Source organism: Cannabis sativa, unplaced genomic scaffold (assembly GCF_029168945.1).
Source record: "Cannabis sativa cultivar Pink pepper isolate KNU-18-1 unplaced genomic scaffold, ASM2916894v1 Contig2, whole genome shotgun sequence".
Taxonomy (NCBI): Eukaryota; Viridiplantae; Streptophyta; class Magnoliopsida; order Rosales; family Cannabaceae; genus Cannabis; species Cannabis sativa.
Genome location: NW_026870038.1, coordinates 329,898 through 357,868, shown reverse-complemented (window position 1 = coordinate 357,868; position 27,971 = coordinate 329,898). Strand labels below are relative to the sequence as shown.

Below are 27,971 nucleotides of genomic sequence, written 5' to 3'. Positions count from 1 at the left end.
GTATATAATGTGAAAAAAGACCTCAGTTGTTCCCTCTATAATCTATATTTTCTTTCCGAATTTTCTCTTCTGAGAAACCCTTTTCTTCTTTGGAGTTAAATCGAAATTTGGCTTTTAAATCTTTCGTCAGGAATCGAGGATCTCTTACTCCAATCTTTGAATCAGTTCTTTTTCTGCTTATTTAAGGTAATTTTGGGAACACTCTGCTTTTATTTTGCAAATTTCTGTAATAGAACTCACTAGGTGTAAATTCTATTTCAAAAAAAAAAGTAGGGTTTCAATGTGCATTTATTTCAATCTCTATCTCTTTACATATGATCATTTAACTAAATTAGTAATTGTGATGTGAACTTTTGATTTTATTTCAGATTGTTCTTTTTTGGGGAGGGGGAAATTTTCTTATACTGTATTGGAAACAAGTTTTATTGTAGAGAGCTTAGATTGATGATCATGGCAAAAATGGTGAGGTTTTGTGATTTGCCAAAGGAAATAATTGAGAATATCATGTTGTGGGTGCCTGCCAATTCTCTAGTACAATATAAAGTTGTGAACAAGTTTTTGTATTCCCTTATTTCGGGTTTGATTAACGACCCAAAATTTGTTTCCAACCACCTCCTCATTGCCAAAAACCAATCCTCTGCATCCTTACTCTTCAAATGGCCTTCCAACCATGTCGATCATAGCTTGATCGCATACAAATTGTTGACTGTAAACTATGATGATCGTGGTGAGGACGATCCTCTTATGTCTGTCACAGAACCTCTCATTATTCATTTGCCAGAACCTATTGGTGATGAAAGCTCTTGGTATAGTAGTTATCACTGTGATGGGCTAATCTTTTTAGTAAATGATGTTGGAACAATGGCAATATGTAATCCCGTTTTGAAAGAATTCATGTTTCTCCCACAACCAAGGAACTTGATATTTGAAGGGTCTCTTAGCTTTCCTAATGGTGTTGTGGGATTTGGATTTGATTCTGTAAATAAGGATTACAAATGTGTTGCCATTTGGTGCCATAACAAATGCAAAGTTGAGGTTTACACAATGAGTTCCAACTCTTGGAGAGAGATTAGCATGTCTCAAGACATTGTAAATATTATAATGTCTAATGTTTTAGTCTGCCCTTTATATTGGGAAGGAGTTTGTTACTGGTTGGGGCATGATTTAGACAATTATTTTTATGACTTTATCCTCAGTTTTAATTTGAGTAATGAGAAATTCCATCTCATACATTTGCCACGCTTTGTATATTGGGACTTCACTTCTTATTTCATCGAGATTTCAGTGTGGAACGATTCAGTTGTACTGCTATGGAGAGATGACAGAGAGAATATCCTTCGTATCTTAACAATGGATGTTGGTGAAGATGCTTCTTGTTCTTGGACCAAATATGAGTATATTGGAGATGGACCACTGGAAAATATTTGTTTCGGGGTACCGATTCCGAAGAATGGTGAGATTCTAAAGGAAGTAAAGAAAGATGGGCATAAACAGTTGTTGTCTTTTAACAGTGATACCCAAAAGATAAGAAATGTTGTTTGTGATGTAGATAGTACCAGTCTTTTAGGATTGAGGGATTGTTTCTTTGTAAAGAGTCTGGTTTCTGTTAGGAGGAGGAGGAGGTGAGGTGATATTGGAGCCTCAAAGTTATGGAAGAAACTAAAAATTGTAATGGCATGTTATGTTACTACTATCTTTAATTATTTATATCACTCTCAATATATGCATGTATGCATTTTCTCTGTTGGAGTGATTTAGTTGATTAATTGTTCTTTAAAAGAAAAATAGTTGATTAATTGTGATTTGGAGTATTGACTCTGTTTTTACAACATATATGTGACTGTTTGAACTACATCATATGCTATATACATGTTATTGATATCTATACATCATATATGTGAGATTGTTTGTTGTAGCCCTTATTAATGCTTAAATGTGTTCATATGTTACTCCATCAATTTCTTATATTAAAATGAACTTTTATACTTATGCTCGAGCCTGCAAAAGCCTAAGCTGCAGAGTTTGAGGCGCTTCTGGAGTTCATGTTGAGTTTGGGGAAATGGTTGGAAGAGGGGAAAGAAGAAGGTGATGATCCGACCTTCCTCTAAAGTCAGCATCAAGTTTCTTATTGCCATGAAGAAGCATGGTAACTTTATTTAATGTTCACACTTGTACTTTTTTTTTTGATAAATTATATCAGTGAGTTTAAGTCGATAACCACTGAGCTGGAAAAATTGTTGTTGAGTTGAATTGAAGGCTCAAACAAATGTGGGGTTATTAGTCCTCATTGTGATATTGGCGTTAAAGGAAGTTGAAGGATGGAATGCAAGGTTGCTCCCATCAACACATATTACCCTTACATCAATTTTTTGGATGATCATAACTGAGCTATATTAATACCATTGAATTAGATGGTTTTGCCTAGTTTGAGTGCATGTGCATCAACAATGTTAGTCTGGAAAAACCAGAAAAACCAATTTTATTTTTGTTTCTGTTATCTAGTAAATCCAATTGTGTTATCTGATTATTACATAGTCTAGCTACATGTACCAAGATAATGGTTCTTACTCGTGGTCTTGATTTGCCAAAGTGGCTGTAGCTAAATTAAACACGCCGAGGAGTTTACTGGCCCGTTGTTGTGATAGCTATCAACTGATCTGCTTACCGAACTTCTCACAATTGGTCATTAATGATCTTTTTTCTTGGGACATATTTTATTTTGGTTTCTATGATTGAGTAAATCCAACTGTGTTATCTGACTATTTTAGATTGTTACTTATTCCAGCTATATGTACCAAGAGAACGGTTCTTAGCGCCCTTGATCTTGATTTGCCAAAGTGGCTATAGCTACATTTAAACATGCTGAGGAGTTTACTGGCCGGTTGTTGTGATCACTGTTGACTAATTTGCTTACTGAATTTTTCACAATTTTTCAGTTAGTATATATATTTTTCTTAAATTTGTAAATGAGAAGGAAGAGAAGAGGGAAATGACATAGGATTTAGCCATTTCGCGAGAGCCTTCTCTTACATTAAAAATAAAAAAAGAAAAAGGCTTTACCTTCCAGGCAAGTTGCATTGATTCCCCTGCTGCTTGCATCTGTTGGTGCCCACACTTTTCTTTCTTCACCTGTTTCTTGGCATATTTTTGTTGAAATTGTTATATATCAATTCTTCTTTTGGTTTATTTAGGGGCTCTTTAGTAACCCTTTTAACATGATTTGATTCAGTTGAACCTTTTGTGGTCTTTTACTCCAATGTCCAATGATTTGATATAGTGTGTTGATTAATTTGATTTAATTGTGTTGATCTTATCAACATATCATTTGAATTTTTTGGATTTAATCTCTGAAATGAGTTTTGAATTTAATCTCTAAAATGGGTTTTGGGTTTAATGAGATTTTGGTCTTTTGGATTTAATCTCTGAAATGATTCTGTTTAGTTCCTTACCAGTTCTATTTGTCTTTGATGTTAAAATGGTTGGCTTATGTTGCAATTTGCATGTATAGTGATGCTAGAAAGTCATCCTTTGCAAATATGCATATAGATATTCATAGCTCCCTGTGTCAGCTATGTGATTCTGGCTCATCTCTTGCATACAAATTAAATATACTCTCATTCCATCAACTGTAAATAGCCAAGAGTCATGGTCTGTTGAGCTTGCTAGTAGAACTGGTAGTGATTCAAGTGAAGAATTTTAGGGTGGAATACAAGCATTGTTTTTCCTGATATTTCCCCATAACAGCTTAAAGGGGTTTGTTTCTACAACAAACATGTAATTAGTTAGTACTAAATGTGTGATGCTCTTAAGCTCTTTGGTATAATGCAAGAAATCTATCACATTGACCCTAATTTTGTGACCTTCCTTGGTGCTCTTTCAGCTTGTTCTCCCATGCTGGGCTGATAGATAAGGGTCTCGAGATCTTTAGAAGCGTCAAGTCAGAACACTTTCCTAAAACCGAAGATGGAGCTGATCTTTTGGGATGAGCAAGGCATTTGAATTAGGTTCGGGAGTTTGTAAAGGCAATGCCTTAGAAACCCAACTCAAATGTGTGGGCTGCTCTTCTGAGCTCATCTAAGATTACATGGTTAAATAGAGATGGTCTGTATAGCTGCCGGTGAACGTTTTAAACTCAATTCTTATGCGATAGTGTAAGTGATATAAGGGATAAAAAGAATGAAGGTAAGTGTCATATCTAAAGATACTGTGTTTCTTAGATTTATGCAAAGAAAGTGTTTTCATACAAATCTTCTTCATTTTTGAATTGCTTTGTCTCTGTTGCATAAGAATGTGAGGGCCTTAATCTTCTATTTTAAATGCACAATCATTTAATATAGGCTCTAACACCAATATGTGCCTTCACACTCATTATTCGAACTCAGCTAAAGAATCAAACTTAGTTTTTTCAGGCGTCAAAGATGGGCCAAACTTTTTGTTTCTTATTAAATTGGTCAGTATGTATATGCATGTAAACATTTTGACTTGGTTTCAATTTTTATTAAATTGGTAATACTATAGAGTAGAGGCCATGATATTAAAATATAACATAGGTGTGATTTTGATCAGTTGTATTGTGTGAAGTGACATGGTATAATCATTACAAGATATAACATCTTTTTGGTACTCTAAATTCCCAAGTGCAACCCAACTCATATATCTCTATATTATGTTAAGCTAAGCATGCAAATAAAGTATGTACATACTAAATTTTGAACATTTGATTGAATCTAATTTTTTTTTCTAATCCGATCTAATTCATTAAATTAGTAATTGAATTTGAAAAAACATCATCTGATTCAATCTAATTAGGCTTCAAAATCTAATCTAACTAATAATTAGTAATTAGATTGGATCAATTTTCTTTCAAAAATGGAAATAATCCATTAATTACACGTCACAAAATACATATAAAAACTAAACTGCACATGAGTTTTTAGAGTTATTTTTAGGTATTTCTTTAATAAGGTGTAATAGGATCAATGAAAAACTAATAAACAAGTAAAAATGAATATTTACCAAAAAAAAAAACAAGTAAAAAGTAAATGTAAATATTATTTTATTACATACAAATAAATATAATATGATTTCAATGTATGGTATATGTAATTTGATTGGTTCGTTTTTAGAAGTGTTATTCAATAATCAATCTAATTTTTAGTTAGAATTCACATTTAATTTAATTGTAATTGAATATTTAAATTTTTGTAATTAGATTAGTTCGGTGTAATTAAATTGGTTAAGTCTACCAACATACCATAAAGGAAATATGTTGATCAATGCAAAATAATCAGACTTTTAGTTTACGTAACGTATTATGTGTTGGATAATATAAACATTTTTAATATTGAAGGATAAAAATTCTAATTAGCCTTAATTTTATTGAGTTAAAGAATTTTTTTTTACCTTATTTTATTGAGTTAATGAGTTTTTTAATTTTTTTCTTTGAAAATATTGACTTCATGAGTTAGGAGTGTTTAGCACATTATACCCACTTTATTTTACTTGTTTTAATTTTTACCTCTATTTTTATATTCTTTAAGATGTACCTACTTTTATAGATGATATCTCCATTAGATCCTTTAGGTTAATGTAAATTATATGCTAGACTTAAGTAGAGAGTGAGAGTATATTGGACAACCCACTTAAAAAAGTGGGTATATTTTAATAAAATATATTATGAGGGTATTTTTGATCAATGAATACAAAAAAGGTATTTTTCAACTTATCTCATATTGCTATTATTTTTTTTTAAAAAAAAAAAAAACTTGAAAATCGGGGTATTTGGCCAAATTTTTAGAAAATAAAGTAAAAAAAAAAAAGAGAAAACATCAAAATATTTTTTCTATTTCAAAATCAATTTTTAATTTTTTGTCTAACATTTTTTATACATTTTTTCTCTCATGCTTGGGTCCAAGGTATGAGTCGAGTTTGGGGTCAAGGGCCAGGGGTCTAGGACTGGGTCTAGAGTCAGTGCTCAGAGGGCATCTAGAGTCCGTGGCGTGGTTGAGTTCATATCGAAGTGTAGAATAATATTGAAATTTTTTTAGTAAAAATATTTAAAAAATTATTTTTATAAAATATTAACTAAAAACAGAAAAAACGCCAAACACTCCCTAAATTATTATTGAACTGAATTACATTAAGACTAAACTATATGTATTTATATTAAGAATAATAGGATCTTTGTCCCTTGAATTATGACTCTTGTTAAGTTTTGCTCTCTAAATATTTCTTTGTTGTAAAAATTCCCTCCAAATTATACAACTGTTGCAAATATCCCCCTCCTGTTATATTTTGGTCATTCTTCAAAATAATTTGATTATTTAGCTATGAGTTATATGTATAACTCCAGTAAAAGAGTTTATTTAATAACTTTGAGCTACCTAAAATCTAGTTATTTGTATTAATATATAAAGAGTAGCTCTAAGAATGTACATATATATGCTCATAATTCATCAATAGTTTGCTACTTTTGTATTTATTTTTTATCTCGATCTTTAAATTAGGCTAGATTAAGTTAGTGTTATATCAACAAGTTTTTTAAATAAATAAGCACAATGCAATTGCACGGGATATTTCCAATGATTTTTATAGTTCAGGAAAAAATTTTGTAATAGAAAAAAGTTTAAGAGCAAAACTTAACAATCATAAAACTAAATTATCAAATATCACTAAGATAATAGAAAATTTACTAAGAAATTTACATAAAACCAAAATTTGAAAATACAAAGATCATGCATCTTACACAATCGGTGTGTGTAATGTAAGGAATGAATATGAAAAAAAATTATCATGGTTTAAAAATTCAAAGTAGACAAATGAAAAATTACAAAAGAACATGATAGATACTATAAACCTAATTTTTTGATTTTCTTTCTAAGTAGAAAAGATCTATCTTTCAAAGGAGTGTTACTGTATGGCTCAGAAATTTTACAATAAGAAACGTTTGAACAAATGTTAATTGTAGCATAAATAATTTCACTCATGATGAATAAACAAGATCTCCACAACAAGTGATAACATGGATATCCTCTTATTGGTAAGAAGTCAAGGAACAGAAGAGCTGCATCTCTAATAGCCACATTGAATCTGAGGTCCGAGATATGTAGAGAGGAATCAAGCTCATAAAAGAACTCCAGGAGGGATACAATTTGCAAAAATAGGGGGTGAAGTGGAATTTGATAGTTCCCAACTTTATGTAGATGTAGCGATTTTCACAACTCAAAACATGGTTAGATTTGGAACAGCTATTTTCTCCTTAAATAAGCATGTTAAACATCCCTATCTAAACCACTACAAGGTTCTTATACTTCTTAATTATAGAGTTTTTCACCCAACTCTCAAATTTAATAAAATGTAGAGTCTAACCAAAGGAAACCCTTTTGGTAACTGATTTATTACAAATAAATTATATTGAATTTAAACAGGATTGATGTAATGGAGGTGATTTATGTTGCAAGGTTTATATATTGTCAATCTTTCATGGAGAAGTTGCAGTTCTTTTGTTAGAATTAAGGTGGGTCTAAGATTTTAGATTACCTATCAGGGATCGTCTCAGATTTGCTGTCCTTGGTTTTGGCATTCGAGTCTTCCATATTTTACCAGTATATATAAGTTGAGGGTTATCTTATTTGATATTAAAGTTTTATTGTCTTTCTTTTTTGGGAGCATCTCTTTCGTGCGAGTCATAATATTAATATTGTAGTACATGGATCGGTAAACATGCCCTTAGAATAGACAGTGAACTTTTGTGGACAAATAGAACCTTTCCACCTTTTTGCCTAACACTTTTGAATTATCTTATTTGTAAACCTTAAAAGAGTGAATTAAAGTTATACTCTAAAATCTTTAATGATCAACAAATGATATAGAAAAGTCTTAGACAACTTCAGATTTAGACTCGGAATGCTCTCATACTCCAATTGACTGCGTGCACAATCTTCTTCATGATGCTGGCAAAGAGCTTCAGTGAGATCAAAAACCGAAATTCTAGAAATTCTTAGCTTTTGTAAGAGTTATTTCCTTAATAAAAAAAATCACTTGAGTAAAATGAAAGAAGAAAATAAGAAATTCATTTGCGTTTAAACGGTTGTCATTGGTGGACTAAGTAAAATGACATCAATGCCCCTATCAAAATAACTCTATAACTTTTGATTATTTGGACAAAAATCAAAGTCATTGATTCGCATTAAGCAAAAATACAATGACCCATATATAATTTTATAAATTAAAAAATATAGTGGCAAAAGTACTTTATTTTAAGATTTTTGGAGTAATACTCTTTTTTGCTTGTTAAGTGTGAATTGAAAAACACGTGGCGATATATTATTGGACCACGTATTAAATAAGCTAAAATAATAAAATATAGGACTGCAACAAAATCGTATAATAATATACTTTTGCGGTCACTTTTTAAATTAAAATTATATGTGTAATAATTAAAATAAATATTCCAATATATATAAATATAGGAATATGATTTTGTCCTTGTACTTTTACGGATTGTAATCCGTGATGTACGGTAGCCGTCAGATAATGGAGTTATTTGATCTGACGGCTGAGATTGATCTAGGGTTAATTAAAGTTAAAAAGTAGAAACGTACTCTAATACTCATTTAATGTACCCTGAAACTCATCTAATATACTACGGAATACATTCTGTGAAAGTACATCACGGGACAAAATAATATCCCTATAAATATATATTGATATAAAATAAGAGATGCATGTATTAATAAGAATATAAATTATATTGAAAGGTAGGAGATGGGAATTAAGCTATGCATGCATATATAATTAATTTAGACGCAAAAAGCATACAAGAGTGATATTGATTCGGCTCGTCTCTCCTTGTATTGATTCATATATATATATAGACATTTGAAGCAATCATATATGAGGTATGAGCCGAACCAATATCACGCCATGTCTACTTCTGCAGAACTATAATATATATTTATTATTTATATATATATATATATATATATATAGGTTTTGTTTTGTGAGTGATGGTTTGATGAAGAGGTAGTGGAGTTTGGTTCATGTATATATAGGAAGGAATAAAAAAGATGATATTATATTGGTACTCTAAATTCTAAAACATGTGACTATATACTAAGTATAAGGATAAGAAAGGAACCATTATCATGATCACTCTATTATATTATATATATTGTAAAGAATATCCTTCTTCAAAATTAACAAAACTTAATTAATAAAGTAATTAACCAAACGAACTCCACTAGCCACCCTCTTTTTCATTTTAGGAAAAATGAACCCAAAAATTATAAAAAGGGAATATCAACTATGTAGAGTCAATTTTTCTTTTTTATCTTTTTTGAAATTATATTATAATAACAATATAAAAAAAAAAAAATTAAGGTTACATCAATTAATGATCCTTCAACGCACGTGAAATAATAAGAGAAATTTGTTTTTCATGTAAAAATTAATTAGGTAAACTAGTATAAGATGAAATTGGTAATTTGTATCTACTTTTCCATAAACTCTAAAGTACTCCTCACATCTCAAAATTATTTCCTCAAAACTCTCTTTGTTTCTCTCTTTCCGCTCGCTCACTCTTCCTTTTTCTCTGGTTCTCACCAAACACCATCACTGAAACTACCGTCAAACTTCGTTGACCACCATCCACGACCCTCCCTCTCTCTCTTGTTCTCTCTGCTGTGTGACCGAGACCCACGACCCTTCCTCTCTCTGGTTCTAGCTGGTGCGTGGTTGATCACCCACGACCCATGACCACCACCGTCAAACAGACAGACAAATGATATGTGGTTGCTTTGTATTTTTTGTTTATTGTTTGGTAAAAATCGAGTTTTACTGAAATTTACGTTTTTTGTGATTTTTTTTTTTTGTATATGGTACGATGGGGTACGATAGTGATTTAATAGTGGGTACGATAGTAGTGTAATTTGGAGGTTAGGAATGAAGGTCCGATGGTAGTCCGATGCAGGCCCGATGCCTTTCTATTGTTGAAATGAGCAAAGGTTGAAGATGTAGGTCTAATGGTGGCTCGATGTTACCCATAAATGTAGGATATGGTCTGATGGTGGCCCGATGCAGGTCTGATGTCTTTCTATTGTTGAAATTAGTAAAGGTTGTAGACATAAGTCTGATATGGCGGTCCGATGGTACCCATTTTTATGTACAATAACATAAAAAAGATCAAAAAGAAAGGGTGGCATTGAGCCACTATTGGACCTACATCGGGCCTACATCAAACCTACATCTTCAACCTTTACTCATTTTAACAACAGAAAGGCATCGAGCATGCATTGAACCTGCATCGAACTTGGCATAAAACCAGTTTTCTACCCAAAATACAGATCCAACCAAACCCAACCCTAAATCTAACATAAACTCACAGATCATAGAGATTCATCATACATTTTAATCCTAAATCAATAAACTCATACGAGTCTCTCCGTTCGTGACAGTGGTCTCTCCGTTCACGGTTGAGAAAGGAGATTGGCGTGGGATAGGACGGATTGAAATAGAGTCGAGAAGGTCAGTCCGATTGGTTTTTTAGTGGGTCGAGTGGTGTTGGATGGTGGCAGTAGTCTTGGATGGCGACGGTAGTCTTGGATGGTGGCAGTGGTCGTGGCAGTTCGGTTCTCTTAAAGAGGGCGAGAGAGAATGGATGGAGAGAGTGAGTTGAAATATGGGAGGGGTAATTTTGGGTTTAATGCAAAATTAACCTAATCTAACAATATTGATACACTAACAATTAGGGGATAAATTTTGGCCTATGAAATTAAATTTCCCAATAATAATCCTAATATTATGTATGGAATGCCACATCATCATCACCGCATATTGATGATGAATGCCTATGTATAATATGTATGTTTTATGTTGAAAAAAATTAATTTTGTGATAAATTTATATCAATTTTTAATATTATGTTCTAATGCACATAATTGAAAAATTTGAAGTAAAATTTAACTAATGTTTTTACTCACAAAATAACAAAATAATAATTTTGTTAAACAATGTGTCTTTATTTTTTATTAAACGATCTGTTGCTCATTGCTTTGTTAGAGCATCATTTTTTTTTATCTAAATTTAATAGAAATGATGTTTTTATTGAGTTACAGTGTTGTTTGTTGACTAATTTAGTAAATTAATAAAAAAAATTAATTTGCATTAAAAAATAATAATTTTATTATGTAAGTAATAATAAAAAAATAGTTCACAATTTCATCACTTTGCATCACTTTTTGTCATATTATTAAAGCATATTTTTTACTAATGGAGTGTCAAAAAGGTGGTGTATTGCTATATTTTAACACAAATTGAGAAAAACTACTACTTTAAGAGCATCTCCAATGGAGTGTCAAAAAAGTGATGTATTACTATATTTTAGTACAATTGAAACTATTACTCCAATGGTGTTCTAAACGTGTACTAAATTTGACACATACTAAAAGTTGTGTTAAATTTGGCGCAAGATATAGTATTATTTGTGCCAAATTTAGCCCACAATAGATGCTTCCTTTTTATTTACTATAATGTCACTAATTATTATGATTCATTGATTTTGATTAGACTTTACATTTTTTAATGGGTAAATACCATTTTGGACCATGTGTTTTGCAAAAGTTACTAATTTGAACCATCTGTTTTGTTAAACGACAAAATGGATCCTATATTTTCTAAAACTGTATAAATAGGACTCTGAACCGATATTTTGTCGAAATAAAACTTAATAATAATCTGATCTAGAGATGTTATGACAAAATTGGTTACATTTTCTGTATCTGTTTGTGTTATAAATTGTCTTAAAGTTGGTTATATTAAAAGATAAAATTGTTAAAAATTGAGCTCAATGTCCTATTTTTACCATTTTAAAAAATATAGGATCCATTTTATCATTTAACAAAACAGAGGGTCGAATTGGTAACTTTTGTAAAACACAAAGTCCAAAATAGTATTTACTCTTTTTTTAATTATAATATTACTATTATTTAAATAATAAAAGAATAAAAAATAATAATTATTCTATATTCTCAATAAAATATTAAATGACCATTAATATAATTAATTATTAATATTTGAGACTCTTCTGGTCAGTATAAATCTAACATCTCTCTCCATTGAGATAATGCTGCCAAATTTTTAAAACAAAAACTACTGCGGCAAGTTTTAGGTCATGATTTTGGTAGCATTGTTCATAATCCTTCAACTGACGAGAAGCATAAACAATGACCCTGTCAGGTTGCATCCAAACGCACCCCAAACCCTGTCTGGAGGCATCATAGTAAACTACGAACTTTTCCTAATATGATGGCAAAGCCAACACTGGAGCTGAAATTAACCGCTGCTTTAGCTCTTGGAAACTAGCTTCACACTTGTTGGTCCACACAAATCGTTGATTTTTCTTAGTTAACTCTGTTAAAGGTGTGGAAATCTTAGAAACCCTTCCACAAAATGACGATAATAATCCACTAAACCTAGAAAACTTTTGACTTTTGTAATTGTCTTCAGTCTTGGCCAATCCCTAATTTATTCAATTTTCCTCGCATCTACCATGATTCCATCTTTACTGACAATATACCCTAAAAACGATACTTGTGATAACCAGAACTCACGTTTATTGAATTTAGCATAAAGCTTGTGTTCCCGTAGTTGTTGTAGAACCATCTGTGGATGTTGCTCATGCTCTATTTCTGACTGGGAGTACACAAGAATGTCACTGATAAATACTATAACACAAATATCGAGGAAATCCTTGAATATCCGGTTCATGAGATCCATGAAAGCTATCAGAGCATTGGTCAGTCTGAAAGACAGTAACCAGAAATTCATAATACTCGTACCTAGTATGAAATGCAGCCTTCAAAATTTGTAAATAGAAGTGAAGCTAAGAGAGTAATTGCTACACAAAAAATCTCAAAGAGTTAACTGCATAAAATTAATTTTACTTATGCTTACAAATTGGAAGCACCAGTAAAAATCTCACCAGTAAACATCAACTAGATTATTACTTTAGACATTTGTATATATATAACATATTTTTATTAGCTTTGAAGTTTTAGTGTTACGTGTCTATTAATAATCCAAGTTAACATTTAATGGTGGAACAAATTTATATATAAAAAAAAATGAAGTTAAAGGAGTACTATTGCTAAAAAAAAAAAAAAAAAAAAATCAAAAAATTAAGTGTATAAAATTTAAAATATTTGTCACCATTTACCCTAAATTAAATATATATATAGTTATACATGTATTACACAAATTTTCAACCTCATACTATATCTTAATCGACATGAAGAATATATGCTAATAATAAGTTGAGTGTAGTGTAGAGACACTTGCATTTATATAGAGATTAGAAGAATATTTAACAAGATTTGAACTAAGAACTAGTTTTGACGTTTTGCTTCTTCACATGAACTAGTTGACTTGCAAATAATAATTCATTGGTGGAGAATAATTAACAATTGAGATATATACATGACATGAACCTCCAACAAAGCACAAACCTATATACATTATCATAAAAGGAAAAAATAAACCTATATATTTGTTAAAATGATCTACACCATAAAAAGAAAAAAAAAAAAATAATACTAAAATATGTTTTGTTATAAAAATTATAGAAAAATATTGAAAGAATCACCTAAACTAATACTAAAATTAAAGAAATATCTTATTCAAAAATAATATTTGAAAAAAGAGCCAAAAGAAATGAAAAGGGAATTTGTAAATAATTCCATAGTTCGAGGTAGTATTTTTACAAAGAAAAATATAATATTAAGGGGCAAAATCCTCATGTGTGTTAGTTTGTGGGTAAAAATCTTACTTTTTTTTTTTTATTATTACTTTATTGGATTGAAATATGAAAGGGGTACTATTAGAGAAGGAGGAGGGAGATCTCTTCTAAATATATTTAACTTAATCTTTTGATAAAGTTAAGGTATTTTAAAGAAATATTATTATTGTTAATAATTAATATTAATATTTAGTATACTAATTTAATTAATTAATTTATTTTATAGGGAGGTTTACAATTGCTCTAACTAGATTTGACAATGGTGTTGGATTGGAAGATTCATAACTTGATGCTTAGTTGAAGGAGTTTCAAAGTCGTTGACATAGAGGCAATGGCATTAATGGTGGCATGGAATTATGCTTTTTTGCTTGGCTTCCTATTCTTTTTATTGAGTTTGATTGTTTAGTTTATTTTAAGCATTTATCTTTTTGTAATGATTTAGGCTTTTTAATAAATGATATTGCTAATTTGCTTTCTAATTATCTTGAGACATCTTTAGTTCATATTCCACATGTGGCTAATAATACTGCTTTATGTATGCACTTAAGGTGAATGGTGAGCTTGTTTAAATAAATATTTATTTATCTCTAATTCATGTTCGACATGCAATCAATAAAACTTCTCACAAATTAATTGTACGAGTAAATGATAGATAACTGTTTAGATATTACTCCTTATTAATGCTTTTTAATGTATTAAATACTCATTGTTATATTTGTTGGAGTGAAAATAGAATGCTTCAAATTAGTTACATTTATTTTGAAGGCAATTTTAGTTAATCAAACACAGAAAAGGGCAATTATCAATCTATCCCAATTAAATTTTATGAGTTTTTATACTTTTTTGTATAAAAATATTGTTTTTTTTTTCTAAAAATATTATTTTACGGAAAAATTAAAAAAAAAGTTAAAAAAATATGGGAAAATCAAGAAATGATGTACTCTTATGATAAACAAAGGGGTAACTAGTTACCATAAGGAAGTAATTAGGTAGTTTATTGTTATCCCAATTTTTGCACTTTGACGTGGCATCACGTGAATGGTGACACGTGGAGTCCACTTGGAATATCTGCTCGGGAAGAATGGTCCGAGCAGGACATATCGCTGGCACGCTCAGAGCGAAGTATTCAGTAATCCGTGCAGAGCAACCAACACTTAGCGAATTCAGCTTTCGCATCATGAGTCATCAGCACAATCCCTATAACTCAAGGACCAATTTACGTGGATATGGCATACACACGATCCCACTATCAGTGTATTCAGCCTCAATCCCACGATCCTTGTATTCAGCATTGATCCCACGATCTTTCTGTTTATACGCATTGTAACGAGAGGGGAAACTCTTCCTCTCCAAGTTTACCTGACCTATAAATAGTGATGCATATTCACTGGGCAAGGGATCGGTCGAAAAGCAGTTGAGCTAAGACTATATTATTATCTAAGAATTATATATTCCAAGATACTGTTGTAAGAGCTATAAAAAAAAGAATCTTTCTCCTTGATCTTAAGTCAATACAAGTAACGAGGATTAGCCTATTACCGAACTGATCGGGGCTGAACCTCTATAAAATCCCTGTGTCTTATTATTGCTTTATCACATATCTGTCATTATATATCATTTATCGCTTATAAAATAGACTGATTGTCGTTGGCTAGAAGCGAAGTCAACACTTATGCTATTTTTTCTATATTTTTTTAAACCCTTTTCTAAATTTTTTCCATAAAATAACTTTTTGGGTGATTCTACAATGCACCCCCTTAAAAGGGATATACTGATGCACCCTTAATTTGTTTCGGTATCCAGAAGAATTTTTAGTCTAATTTTTTTTCCATATTCATGTACGTTATAGCTATATAAGATAACCTACAAAATTTTGAGAAATTCAAAATAATTTACAATATTGAAAACAATGTTCAAACAGTCTATTTTATACGTGTATAAAATAAAATAGTCACACGTGCAACACACTGTTTGAATGTATTTTTCGGCGTGTTAAACTTTTTCAAATTTCTTAAAATTTTGCAGGATGTCTTAAATAACTATAACATAAATGACCATGAGAAAAAATTTGATTAACAAATTATTTTGGGTGCTAAAATAGATAAGGGTGCATCAATGTATCCATTTTAAGGGGGTGCATTGTAGAATTTCCCTAACTTTTTTAAGAAAATACCGTATTTTTGTAAATTTATACTTTAAAAACCATAAAAATGAAAATTTCCTTTTTTTAATGTAAACCCAAAAGATCCATTACAGCCCATATTATTCTCTGAGCCCAATTTCGTAGGCCCAAGAATGTTTTTCGTTTTTCCAAGAGAGAGAGAAGACAGTCGTGACTTGTGATCTTCGTCTGAAAATCTACCTCAGTTTCTCTTTCTATGGAAATCAAATCTGGTCCGAATTTGATTTGATTACAGCCTACGCAGGATTCATTCCACATCCAAACCCTTGCCAATGGATGAACCGGTGCTTTACGAGACTCGTCGTCATGCTTCAAGGCCTTTCTCTCTCAATTATCCTCCTCAACAGGTTACCGTTTCCTTCCTTTTTCTTTTAACATTTTACTCAAATCTTTCATTTCTGAATTCTCTCATTACTGTTCACTGACCTCAGGTTGATAATGAATCCAGAGGCGGCTTTCTTTCGCTTTTTTCAGTTCAAGGTACACAGATTTCGACTTTCTATATAACTTATTTTTTTTTTTCAATTTAATGTTTGATTCGAATTCTCAGCATCTGAGCTTTATTAATTTGCTAATTACTTTCAATCTTGTTCTGTCAATGCTCTTTGAAATTTTACATTGTTTAACTCGTTTTTTTGATTATTTTTCTTGGTGTTAAATCTAGGATTCTGATAATTGTACTTATCTGAATTGGTTGAGTGTGTCAATTAGTATGTATGTTGATATTCACTTGATTAATTCGGCATAGGTGTGAGCAAACTCAAGGAAAAGTGGGTAGAAAGCAAGCAACCAAGAAAACTGAGGAAATTAACTTCTTTGTTTGTTTCTCCTAGTGGCGAGAATGTTGCCGTGGCTTCTGGAAATCTCATAACTTTTTTGCAGAAGAAGGATGATTATTCAAAGCCCTGTGGCACTTTCAGTGGTAACATTTCCTGGCTGAACTCATTGACTTGTGTATTTGTATCGATCATCGGTTTTGGGTGTTGCATTGCATAGAGTTTAGTGTTTATGTCGAATGATTTGGTTGGTTTCCATAAGATAGGAACATTTTTATAATTTGCAAGCATTGTAACAGCTAGCAGCTTTGTTACGTTTACAACCGGAACTTGGTCGGAAAGTCATGCTATTCTTGGAGTTGTTGATGATACAGATACTCTGTATTTTATTAAAGCAAATGGTGATGAGATAACAAGGATTATGAAGAGGCATTTAAAGGTCTCTTTACCGATTGTAAACTTGATTGCAAATGTGGATCCTGATGTTCAGACATCTTGCTTGTAAGTGTATATATTTTCTTACAGCCTTTGCACATATACATAGGACAGCATGTATGAAGATGATTTTTTCTTTTGGAGCGATTATAGTACAATAATACGGTACATAAGTTGAATGAAAATTTTCCAGGTGTAGCTTTACTATATTGACATCGGATGGTTCTCTTCAACATATTGAGATTAGTCGGGAGCCAAATGTCTCCATCGAGAATGGCATAACCCAGAAGGGAAAGTTTGGAAATAATGTCATTTGCATTGATTCCCATCCAGAACTTCTTTTGTTTGTTGTAGTTACTAGTTCTGACAGTCTTGCACTGACCTCAAGTGGAAATACAGGTATGTTTTTCTTACTAGTTTTCCATAATTTTAATTCTATCCCCGTTGTTGATCATTTTGACTCGTAACAAGTCCTTAAACATAATTGATATTATTTGTATTATTATTATTGAAATATGAGTGCTAGCAATTCAAAATATTTAAAACTGATTTTCCTTCCTAGCTGAGGAAAACCGTGGTAACAAGAAAAATGAAACATTGGAAAGCTTAACGTAATACATAAAAATACATAAGCCTAAAGCTCTCAATATATCAAACAAACACAAATAGCAATATAGCAACAGATATTATGTGGTATAATATGCAGATGATTATTTTTTTTGTCCTGTCTGTCTCCCTTTTATTTGCTTTACATACTTGGTGTCTTGCATTACTGTTTATGTTCTGAGGTTTCAGTCATCTCCGTATCTGGTGAAACATTGATAACTGATTTCTCTCACTAGTTTTTTGTTACTCCATTTTATATTAAATATTGTTTCTTTATATCTATATCAGGTTTTTCCTGTCTTTCGCTTTGGCATAGGAGTAAAGTTATGGATTTAGAGCAATTGTCCACTGTTCAGTTTGATGGTTTATTTTCAAAGCCAAAAGGTTATATAGGTCAGTTGGCATATCCAAAGGTTCAAATTTCTCCAGAAGCTGAATTTATATGTACTCTAGATGTGATAGGATACTTGCATATTTTTAAGCTGGACAAGAAATGTTTTTCACTTTCACATATAACGGTAGGAGAAAGATGTGTTTCGCAAGTTACCAGTGACGTTGTGGATTTCACTTGGTGGTCTAACCGTGTTCTTGCTATTTCTAAAAAGCCTGGTGTTGTGACCATGATTGACATATGTAGTGGTTACAAAGTTCAGGAAAATGACCCTGTATATTCTATGCCTGTTTTAGAAAGAGCTAACCAGTTTCAAGGAAATCTCTTTCTTTTGGAGAGTATGTCAAAGGAGGAGAGAGATAATCTATCTAATTACAGTGGAACAAGTGACTCTCATTGTATAGAACAGATTACCGAAGATGGTTTTAATAACATTGACATTTCCAAGTTGAGTTGGAACCTGATAACGTTTTCTAAGAAATCCATTCATGAAATGTATGAAACTTTAATCAGCAACAGAAGTTACCAAGCTGCCTTAGAATTTGCCGATCGTCATAGGCTGGATAAAGATGAAGTTTTAAAATCACAGTGGTTGCATTCTCCACGAGGATTAACTGAAATAAACATGTACTTGTCAAAAATCAAGGATCAAGTTTTCATCCTCTCAGAATGTGTTGACAAAGTTGGACCAACAGAAGATTCTATGAAGGCTGTGCTTGAATATGGGTTGCGCCTTACTAACCAATATAAATTTTCTGAACTACAAGATTCTGAAAGTAATCAAATTTGGGACTTTCGTGTGGCTAGACTTAAAATATTGCAATTTAGAGACAGGTTGGAGACATATCTTGGGATAAATATGGGCAGGTACCTTGCTTTTCTTCCTATTTATTGTTATTTCAGTTTGTAAAAGAAATGAGAGCAAAACTTATAATCCGTAGATAAGAAGTTTTTATTTGATGCCTCCATTGTTCATCTTGACAAGCTGCCATAAATCTATGTTTTTCAATGCATACATTAAGTTTGTTTTTAAAGGTAATAGTTACTACAAAGTACTAACCCACTGTTTGACAATTCTGCAGGTTTTCTGTACAGGAATTTACCAAATTTCGAGTGATGCCTGTAAATGAAGCTGCTGTAATGCTGGCCGAAAGTGGAAAAATTGGAGCCTTGAACCTTCTGTGCAAACGTCATCCTTATTCACTTGCACCTTTTATTTTAGATATATTAGCTGCCATCCCTGAAACACTTCCTGTACAAACATATGGCCAGCTTCTTCCTGGAAAGTCTCCTCCTTCTAGTACATTTGTTAGGGGAGAAGATTGGGTTGAATGCAGGAAGATGATAAATTTTGTTAATAGCTTACAAACAAGTAATGAGATCGACATTCAGATTAGAACTGAACCCATTGTCAAACAGTGCTCAGGTTTCGTTTGGCCATCAATTGATGAACTTTTGGTATGGTACAAGAAGCGGGCAAGAGATATTGATGTATGTAGTGGGCAGCTAGATAATTGTCTTTGCTTGCTTGATTATGCTAATAGAAAAGGCATCTATGAGTTGAAGAAATTCCATGAGGATGTTTCATACCTGCACCAACTGATTTATTCTGATGACAGTGATGGGGAAATAAGTTTGAGTCTTGTTACGTGGGAGGAATTATCAGACTACGAAAAATTCAAAGTGATGCTCAAGGGAGTCAACGAAGAAAATGTTATTGAAAAACTTCGTGATAAAGCAGTTCCATTTATGCGGAATAGGTTTCATTATTCAACCGTAGTCTCTCATGATAGTGTAACAAGGAACCATCTTGGTGCTGATCATGACGAGGCCGAGTCATTTTTGGTAAGATGGCTGAAGGAAATTGCTTCAGAGAATAAATTGGACATTTGCTTGATGGTCATAGAGGAGGGGTGTGGAGATGTCCAAAGTAGTGGCCTGTTCAAGGATGAAGTTGAAGCTATAAATTGTGCCCTGGAGTGCCTTTATTTGTGTAAAGTAACAGATAAGTGGAGTACCATGGCTTCTATATTGTCGAGGCTTCCGCAAGTACATGGTAAATTCCTCTTTAGATGTTTGGTTTTATCCTTAATCCTTATGAATTATATTTTATCATTTTCCCTATGTTTTAATTTTTTTTTAAATGTGCTTTACAGGTAGTATAATATGTGATGGTAGCTTGGAGAGAAGACTAAAACTTGCAGAGGGGCATATTGAAGTGGGGAGGCTTCTATCATTCTATCAGGTCTGTATTCCTCTTGTTACAAAAATGCTTTTACTTTGGAATTTATGCCTTCATAGATGAGGGATCTTCAGAAAGAAAGAAAGATTAAATTATGTATAAGGGTATAATACTGATGTAGACTTCCGACGAAAGCCTTTATGCTACATTTATTTGAATATTTTGGCTGATACCGATGCATTAATTCCTTAGCTTGTGATCTGTTTTTTTTTTTAAATAGTATTCCCTATCAATCCATGAAAAAGAAATAGATTGTGATTGCATATATTGATTTTTGTTCTTCTGTTTTTTAGGTCCCAAAGCCAATGAGTTATTTCCTTGAGTCCCACGCAGATGAAAAAGGTGTCAAGCAAATTCTTCGTCTTATACTTTCAAAATTTATTCGCCGACAGCCTAGCCGATCAGATAGTGATTGGGCAAGCATGTGGCGTGATATGCAGTCAATGAAGGAAAAAGCGTTTACTTTCCTAGATCCAGAGTATATGCTGATGGAATTTTGTAGAGGACTGCTTAAAGCCGGGAAGTTTTCTCTTGCTAGAAACTATTTAAGGGGTACAAGTTCTGTTGCCTTGGCATCAGATAAAGCGGAGAGTCTTGTCATTCAAGCTGCAAGGGAATATTTTTTCTCTGCTTCAAGTCTTGCTTGCCCTGAAGTAAGTATGAAATTGGAGTAAATATTTTCTTTCTGCTTCAAGTTTAAGTTGTTTTATGTACCCTATGTTTTTTTTTTTGTTCCCCCAATAGTATAACGTACATTTATGGGCATGGATCCCAGACCACTCGAGACTAGCTAGGCTCAAGTGGAATTGCAACTTGTTTTCCTTTTCCTTTTTATTTGGTTGTTTACAATGCATAATAATTCTTAGATACCATCTTGCATTGTGTTATCTGTTCCAAAAGTGTTGTCAACCCTCTGTTATGATGATTTGTCAATATCCTTAAAGTTAATTGCATCTGCATGTTATTTAATAAGCACGTTTCATAGTCAAGTTGGCTTTTTTTTATTATTGCTATTGCTTTAGACTATCTCGGTGCTTTTTTATTATTGTTACATTTAGACTATCTTGGTAATAGCCTCATATTATCGTGGTTAGCTACATTAGGTCATAAATATGTTGTTTGTATGTTTCCTTATTTGTTTAGTCAAGTTCATGTTCTTTCTCAAAGAAGTAGGATTGCATACATTTTGTATTTAAACTCAAGTTTTACCATTAAAATGAACGTTGAACCTGCCTAATGATAACCTAGCTGAAATTAAGCTGAGAATAGAATTGGTTGTATGTTTTATATTCTCATATATTGCATGACTGCAACTTTATGCAGATATGGAAGGCTAAGGAATGTCTGCATCTACTCTCAAGCAGTGGAATAGTTAAAGCAGAGCTTGATACTATTGATGCCATTACTGTTAAGCTTCCTAGTCTTGGAGTTGCACTTTTACCTGTGCAATTCAGGCAAATAAAAGATCCCATGGAAATTATTAAAATGGCTATCACAAGTCAAACCGGAGCATATCTACATGTTGATGAAATCATTGAGATTGCCAAACTTCTCGGACTTAGCGCTCCGGATGACATATGTGCTGTGCAGGAAGCTATTGCTAGAGAAGCTGCAGTTGCTGGTGATCTGCAACTGGCACTTGATCTCTGCCTTGTTTTGGCCAAGAAAGGACATGGTCAAGCTTGGGACTTATGTGCTGCAATAGCAAGGGGTCCGGCACTTGAAAATATGGATGTTAATTCTCGTAAACAATTACTTGGTTTTGCTTTGAGCCATTGTGATGAAGAATCTATAAGCGAGTTGCTTTCTGCATGGAAAGATCTAGATATGCAAGGCCAGTGTGAGACTTTAATGACGTTGACTGGGTCAAACTCTCCAAATTTCTCAGTTCAAGGTTCTTCAAATATGTTAGATTCAGACGGCATAGTTCACCTAAAAGGTGGTTTTGAAGCAGTTGAAGGTGCTGCCGATGAGGATCGAAATGTACATATCAGTAATATAAAAGATATTCTTTCTTCTGTTTCTAAAAACTTACCTCTGGAGAATGGAAGCAGTTGGGAATCTGTTTTAGTAGAAAATGGAAAACTTTTGTCATTTGCTGCTTTGCAACTTCCATGGTTACTTGAACTGAGTAAAAAATCTGAAAGCAGTGATAGTTCAATTTATGGCTTGATTTCTAGAACACAATATGTGAGTGTGAGAACACAGGCTGTGGTAACTGTTATTTCCTGGTTAGCAAGAAACGGTTTTGCTCCTAAAGATGATTTGATTGCCTCTCTAGCAAAAGCTGCTACTGAGCCTCCTATTACTGAGGAGAAAGACATTATTTGTTGTTCCTTTCTGTTAAATCTTGTGGATGCTTTTAGCGGTGTTGAAGTAATAGAAGAGCAGCTGAGAAGACGAAAAGATTACCAAGAAATTAGTAGCATCATGAATGTGGGAATGATATATTGCTTGTTACACAACTACGGGGTCGAGTGTGAAGGTCCTGCTCAGAGAAGGGAGATGCTGCTGAGAAAATTTAAAGAAAAACAGACAACAGGTACTGGTGATTGGCTTTTCCATTAATTATCAAATAGAGTTTGATAATGAGTCTATGCGGTCACTGGTGAACATTTACATGTTCCATATTCTATACATGTCCCTGATATCTTTATTGTTTTTTTTCTATCATATGCTTGCAAATCTAATTTGTAATTTCTTTTCAGATGAAATAAGCAAAATTGACAAAGTTCAGTCTTCATTTTGGAGAGAATGGAAACTAAAACTAGAAGAACAAAAGTTTGTGGCGGACCGTTCCAGAGTACTAGAAAAGATCATTCCTGGGGTTGATACTGCTCGGTTTTTGTCTGGGGACATGCAATACATTGAGAGCGTTGTCCTCTCTTTAATTGAGTCTGTACAGTTGGAGAAGAAGTACATTCTGAAGGATATTTTAAAATTAGCCAACACTTACGGCTTGAGCCGGACAAAGGTATGAATATTTGCAAGTTTTAAATTGGGGAGGTACATAGATAAACCATTTTGATCCATTGAAGTGATTAATTTTCTCAATTTCCTTGCAGGTTCTTCAACAGTATCTAAGTTCTTTGCTTGTTTCTGAGGTTTGGACCAATGAGGATATTATGCGTGAAATTTCTGAGTGTAAAGAAGAAATAATTGGCAGTGCTATCGAGACCATCCAAACAATTTCCTCTGCTGTATATCCTGCAATTGATGGACGTGACAAGTTGCGACTTGCTTACATATTTGGCCTGCTTTCTGATTGCTATTTGCAGCTGGAAGAAACCAAAAATTCGTTACCTATGATACACCCAGACCAAGCTAATTTATCTGGTTTTGGATTTGCTCGTTATTACTCGATGCTTGAGCAAGAATGCACTAGAGTTTCATTTATTTCAAACATCAACTTTAAAAATATCGCTGGACTGGGAGGTTTGAACTTTGAGTGCTTCAACCTTGAAATCTATGAACACATTGCTGAGAGCAGCTTGGAAGTCTTAGCAAAGATGGCAGAAAACCTCCATAGCATTTATGCTGACTCAGTGCCAGATGGCCTCGTGTCGTCAAAGGATGTGTACAAACATTATGTCCTCGGTTTGTTGAAGAATTTGGAGACAAAGTCTAGGACAGATTTTTCTGATAAGAGGCCTGAAAACCTACAGGGGTTTATATGTCAGCTTGAGCAGAGCTTTGAATTTTGCAGAAAGTATATCAAACTTTTGGCCCTGTCTGATGCTTTGGACATTATAAAGCAGTATATGACTGTAATTATACCTCTATATCATTCATATGGCACTCCTCCAGATGATTCAACTTGGCAGGACTGCCTTCTGATCCTCTTAAACTTTTGGATGCGACTAACTGATGAAATGAAGGAAATTATGACCCTTTCTGATGCTGAAGAAATTCTTGTATTCAGTCCGGATTGCTTAAGTAGACATCTTAATGCTTTCATGAGGCTTGTGATTGAGGATAATGTTTCGCCAAGTCAGGGCTGGAGCACGGTTATTGATTATGTAGGTTACGGATTAACTGGTGGTCCTGCTTTTGAAATTTTCATGTTCGGCAGAGCTATGCTTTTTTCGGGTTGTGGATTCAGAGCTGTTGCAGAAGTTTATTCTGATGCAATAAATGCTCCAAATGGTGATGCTGAACTTCAGGATCTTCCCCATTTCTACTTAAATGTTTTGGAGCCTATTCTGCAAGAATTGGCTGTCGGCGAATCTCAGGAACGCCAGCACTTCTATCATATTTTGTCTTCTGTGAGTAAATTGGAAGGTGATCTGGATGATTTGAAGCAAGTCAGACATGTAATTTGGAAGAGACTTGTAAAGTTCTCTGATGATCTGCAGATACCGGGATCTGTTAGAGTTTGCATGCTAGAGATTATGCAATTTCTCACCGGTAGAAATATTAAGGGGTTCTCATCCGAGTTACAATCCAATATTGTACCATGGGAAGGGTGGGATGAGTCACTCAATACAAGCGAGCAAAGTCAAACTTCCACGAATCAGGGGTTGACCGATCATAATAACACATCGAGCAGATTTACTAGCACATTGGTTGCCCTCAGATCAACTCAGCTCGTAGCAAGCATATCACCAACTCTGGAAATTACTCCCGATGATCTGTCTACTGTAGAGACAGCAGTTTCTTGCTTCTTTAAGCTGTCAGAGGTTTCCGATAGTGATGCTCATATTGATTCTTTGGTAGCTGTTTTGGGAGAGTGGGAAGGGCTTTTCACGACAAGGCATGATGAGAAAGCCTCTTCAGAAGCATCCGATGCTGAAAACGCTTGGAACTCTGACAATTGGGATGAGGGATGGGAAAGTTTCCAGGACGCCGAGACTCCTGAAAAAGAAAAATCCGAAATCAGCTCTTCTCTTCACCCTTTACACGCTTGTTGGTTAGAGATATGTAAGAAACTTGTAGCAGTGTCTCGCTTTAAAGATGTGCTAAGAGTGATTGATCAATCTAACGACATATTGCTAGACGAAGATGGTGCCCAAAGCCTAAACAATTCCGTACTTCAAATGGATTGTTTTATGGCTTTAAAATTAGTCCTATTGCTTCCATACGAGGCACTAAGGCCACATTGCTTGGCTGCTGTAGAAAACAAGTTGAAACAAGGAACGTTCACAGACACGGTTGTTGAGAGCATCGAGTTTCTTATTCTCATATCCTCATCTGGAGTTATGTCTAATATCATCTCCAATTCGTCTTACGGTACTATATTCTCTTACACCTGCTATTTGGTTGGAAGTTTCTCTCAAAAGTGCCAAGCCTCCCAACTATCGAGACTCGTTCATGAAGAAGGTTCAGAACAACGAGGAGACAGCGAGATCGATTTTCTACTTTTTAGGAGGATCATCATGCCATGTTTTGTTTCGGAGCTGGTTAAGGCAGATCAGCAACTTTTGGCAGGACTTATTGTAACAAAATATATGCACACAAATGCATCTCTAAGTCTTGTTAATATTGCAGAGTGCAGCCTTAATAGGTTTTTGAAGAAGCAATTTGAGGTATTGCAAGGTGATAAGATTGCCCTTTTACAGGCAACTTCACATGAAACTTTAAAGAACTCTGTTTCCAGCTTAGTGTCCAAATTGGAAACTCTGCTCCAATCTGCAATTTCCTTAGTTTCTAATAATGTGAAATGAAAAAGATAGTCAGAATAGTTTTTTTTTTTTTTTTTTTTTTTGGGTTAAATGAATATAGAAATGTTAGTGTTGTGAGTAGTGCAGTGCTAGTAGTGGTTGTACAAAATGTCTCCATATGTAATCCATTTTTGTTAATTTGCATTTTATAGGAACTATGAGAATTAAGAATATATTACATGAAGAAAACTAGCATTATAAAAAAAATGTTTTCTCTTGTTTAAATGAGTCGACAATATGATGTTGTGTTACTTTATTTAATTATTTTAAAACTTAATCTTTCTTCTTTGTCCCTTTCTCTTCTCACACGTTAGCAAATTTAGCAGTATGTTTTTTTGTTAGAAAGCATTCTGACATTGATAGTTATCATTAGAAATGAAAAATGAGTTAAGAAAACTGAAAAATTTCAAAAAAAAAAAGTTAGAGAGATTGTTATAATTATTAAATTTAGATGAAATTAAATGATCCACAAAATCAATAATTTAAGAGTTTTTATTGAATTACATTCAAAAAATTTAGACTTAACCGATCTAATCTAATAGATCAGTTCTTCTTAGATGCATTAATTAGTTTTCTATTGCATTTGATTAGATTTAGCCAAAAAAAATTAGCCATCATTAAGCTAAATTTCATTAAAAAAAATATGTATATAAAAAAACACATAATTTAAAGCCTCATTCTCATAGTTATAAAATACAAGCCAACATACACAATAAGTATTAGTTAATTTAGTTCAACCTTAGTATGATACATTAATTAAAATATAACAGCACAACACAATAATTATTAGTTAACTCTTAATCGACAAATTCAATACTTTATATGAAAATATCATATAAATTATAAATTATATCACTCTTAAGTTTAATCTGTTAAGAAAATAATATGCGATATTTTAGATTTAAGGTTTTTTTTTTTTATGTGATCTCATGTATGCAGGTGTATATTAAATAAAATTAATTAATATATTTTTAAAAATAAATAAATATATAAAATTAATAAATATATTTTAAAAATATATAAATATAATTAGATGACAATTGGATCACTTGGGTTGGGTTGTCCATTGGACAACTGATTCGATCTATATAAATTTTCAGAATTTGCATATGATCTATCTAGTTATGATTGGATATTCAATTCTATTGAATATGTTGTAATTAGATCAGTCAATTGTAATTAGATTGAATGACTTACCTTCTTAAGAGGTGGGAATTACTAGAAATATCATCATGTTTTTCTTGATGTTATATTATTTAGAATTACTAGAAATATCATCATGTTTTTCTTGATGTTATATTATTTTAGCTATAGAAAGAATCTATAATAAAAAGGAAATAAAATATATAAATTTGAAAATATTAAGATTTGTATGTTACAAATGTAATATAATTTTTTTTGACAAACTTGTAATGTAGTATAGTTTTTTTTTTGACAAAGTAATGTAGTATAGGTTTATAATTTTTTACTTTTTTTTTTTAATTTTATTTTTGTTGACATTGGGAGAAGGTTTATAATTTTTTTTGGTTGACATTGCTCTAAAAAAATGTTGAACTTAGGACCTCTTTGTTGAGAGAGTATAATATGGGAAAATTTGACTTTTTATGCTTACAAATACCTAATATTTTTCCCCTAAACATGTAATATTTGTGGGATATGACACATTTTACAATATCTTTAAAATACCACCATTTACATTATCCTTTATCATTTCTCTTCTTCTCTCTGTCTTCATACCCATCGGACCCCAATCAGGGTCCCCATCGGACCCGTCGAACCCAAAAAAATTTACCCAACACATGCATCGGACCCCAATTGGGGTCCCCATCGGACCCGTCGGACCCAAAAGCTTTTCCAGCACATGTATCGGACCCCCTATCGGGGTCC

The 27,971-nt window shown here is 32.7% G+C and overlaps 2 protein-coding genes and 2 non-coding genes across 7 annotated transcripts; all 4 read left to right on the top strand.

The window, feature by feature from the left end:
- The first annotated feature begins 38 nt into the window (after window positions 1–38).
- On the top strand, window positions 39–7,435 carry LOC115717020 (putative F-box/LRR-repeat/kelch-repeat protein At1g11620). 4 transcript variants are annotated; one of them, XR_009685494.1, is made up of 4 exons: window positions 45–186; window positions 2,008–2,146; window positions 2,257–4,186; window positions 6,885–7,435. XR_009685494.1 is itself a non-coding variant. In XM_030645948.2 (2 exons), exon 2 carries the CDS (start codon window positions 445–447, stop codon window positions 1,624–1,626), a length of 1,182 nt encoding a protein of 393 aa, XP_030501808.2. In that variant the 5' UTR covers window positions 39–186; window positions 369–444; the 3' UTR covers window positions 1,627–1,744. The 4 variants fall into 4 exon arrangements, 1 of the variants encoding a protein (XP_030501808.2); XR_009685492.1 differs by lacking the exon at window positions 6,885–7,435 and having other exon boundaries at window positions 3,881–4,484; XM_030645948.2 differs by lacking the exons at window positions 2,008–2,146; window positions 2,257–4,186; window positions 6,885–7,435 and adding an exon at window positions 369–1,744 and having other exon boundaries at window positions 39–186.
- On the top strand, window positions 2,591–2,681 carry LOC115718287 (small nucleolar RNA snoR109). Its single transcript, XR_004011869.2, has one exon. It is a non-coding gene; the product is annotated as a small nucleolar RNA snoR109 (small nucleolar RNA).
- LOC115718288 (small nucleolar RNA snoR109) lies at window positions 2,839–2,930 on the top strand. Its single transcript, XR_004011870.2, has one exon. It is a non-coding gene; the product is annotated as a small nucleolar RNA snoR109 (small nucleolar RNA).
- Window positions 7,436–16,110: 8,675 nt separating the features above from the next.
- LOC133033082 (MAG2-interacting protein 2-like) lies at window positions 16,111–26,377 on the top strand. Its single transcript, XM_061107651.1, has 12 exons — window positions 16,111–16,321; window positions 16,406–16,454; window positions 16,723–16,896; window positions 17,050–17,251; window positions 17,379–17,584; window positions 18,080–19,049; window positions 19,265–20,238; window positions 20,339–20,427; window positions 20,718–21,077; window positions 21,748–22,966; window positions 23,133–23,398; window positions 23,490–26,377. The coding sequence occupies exons 1-12, from the start codon at window positions 16,247–16,249 to the stop codon at window positions 26,085–26,087; spliced, it is 7,182 nt and encodes a 2,393-aa protein (XP_060963634.1). The 5' UTR covers window positions 16,111–16,246; the 3' UTR covers window positions 26,088–26,377.
- Window positions 26,378–27,971: the final 1,594 nt, after the last annotated feature.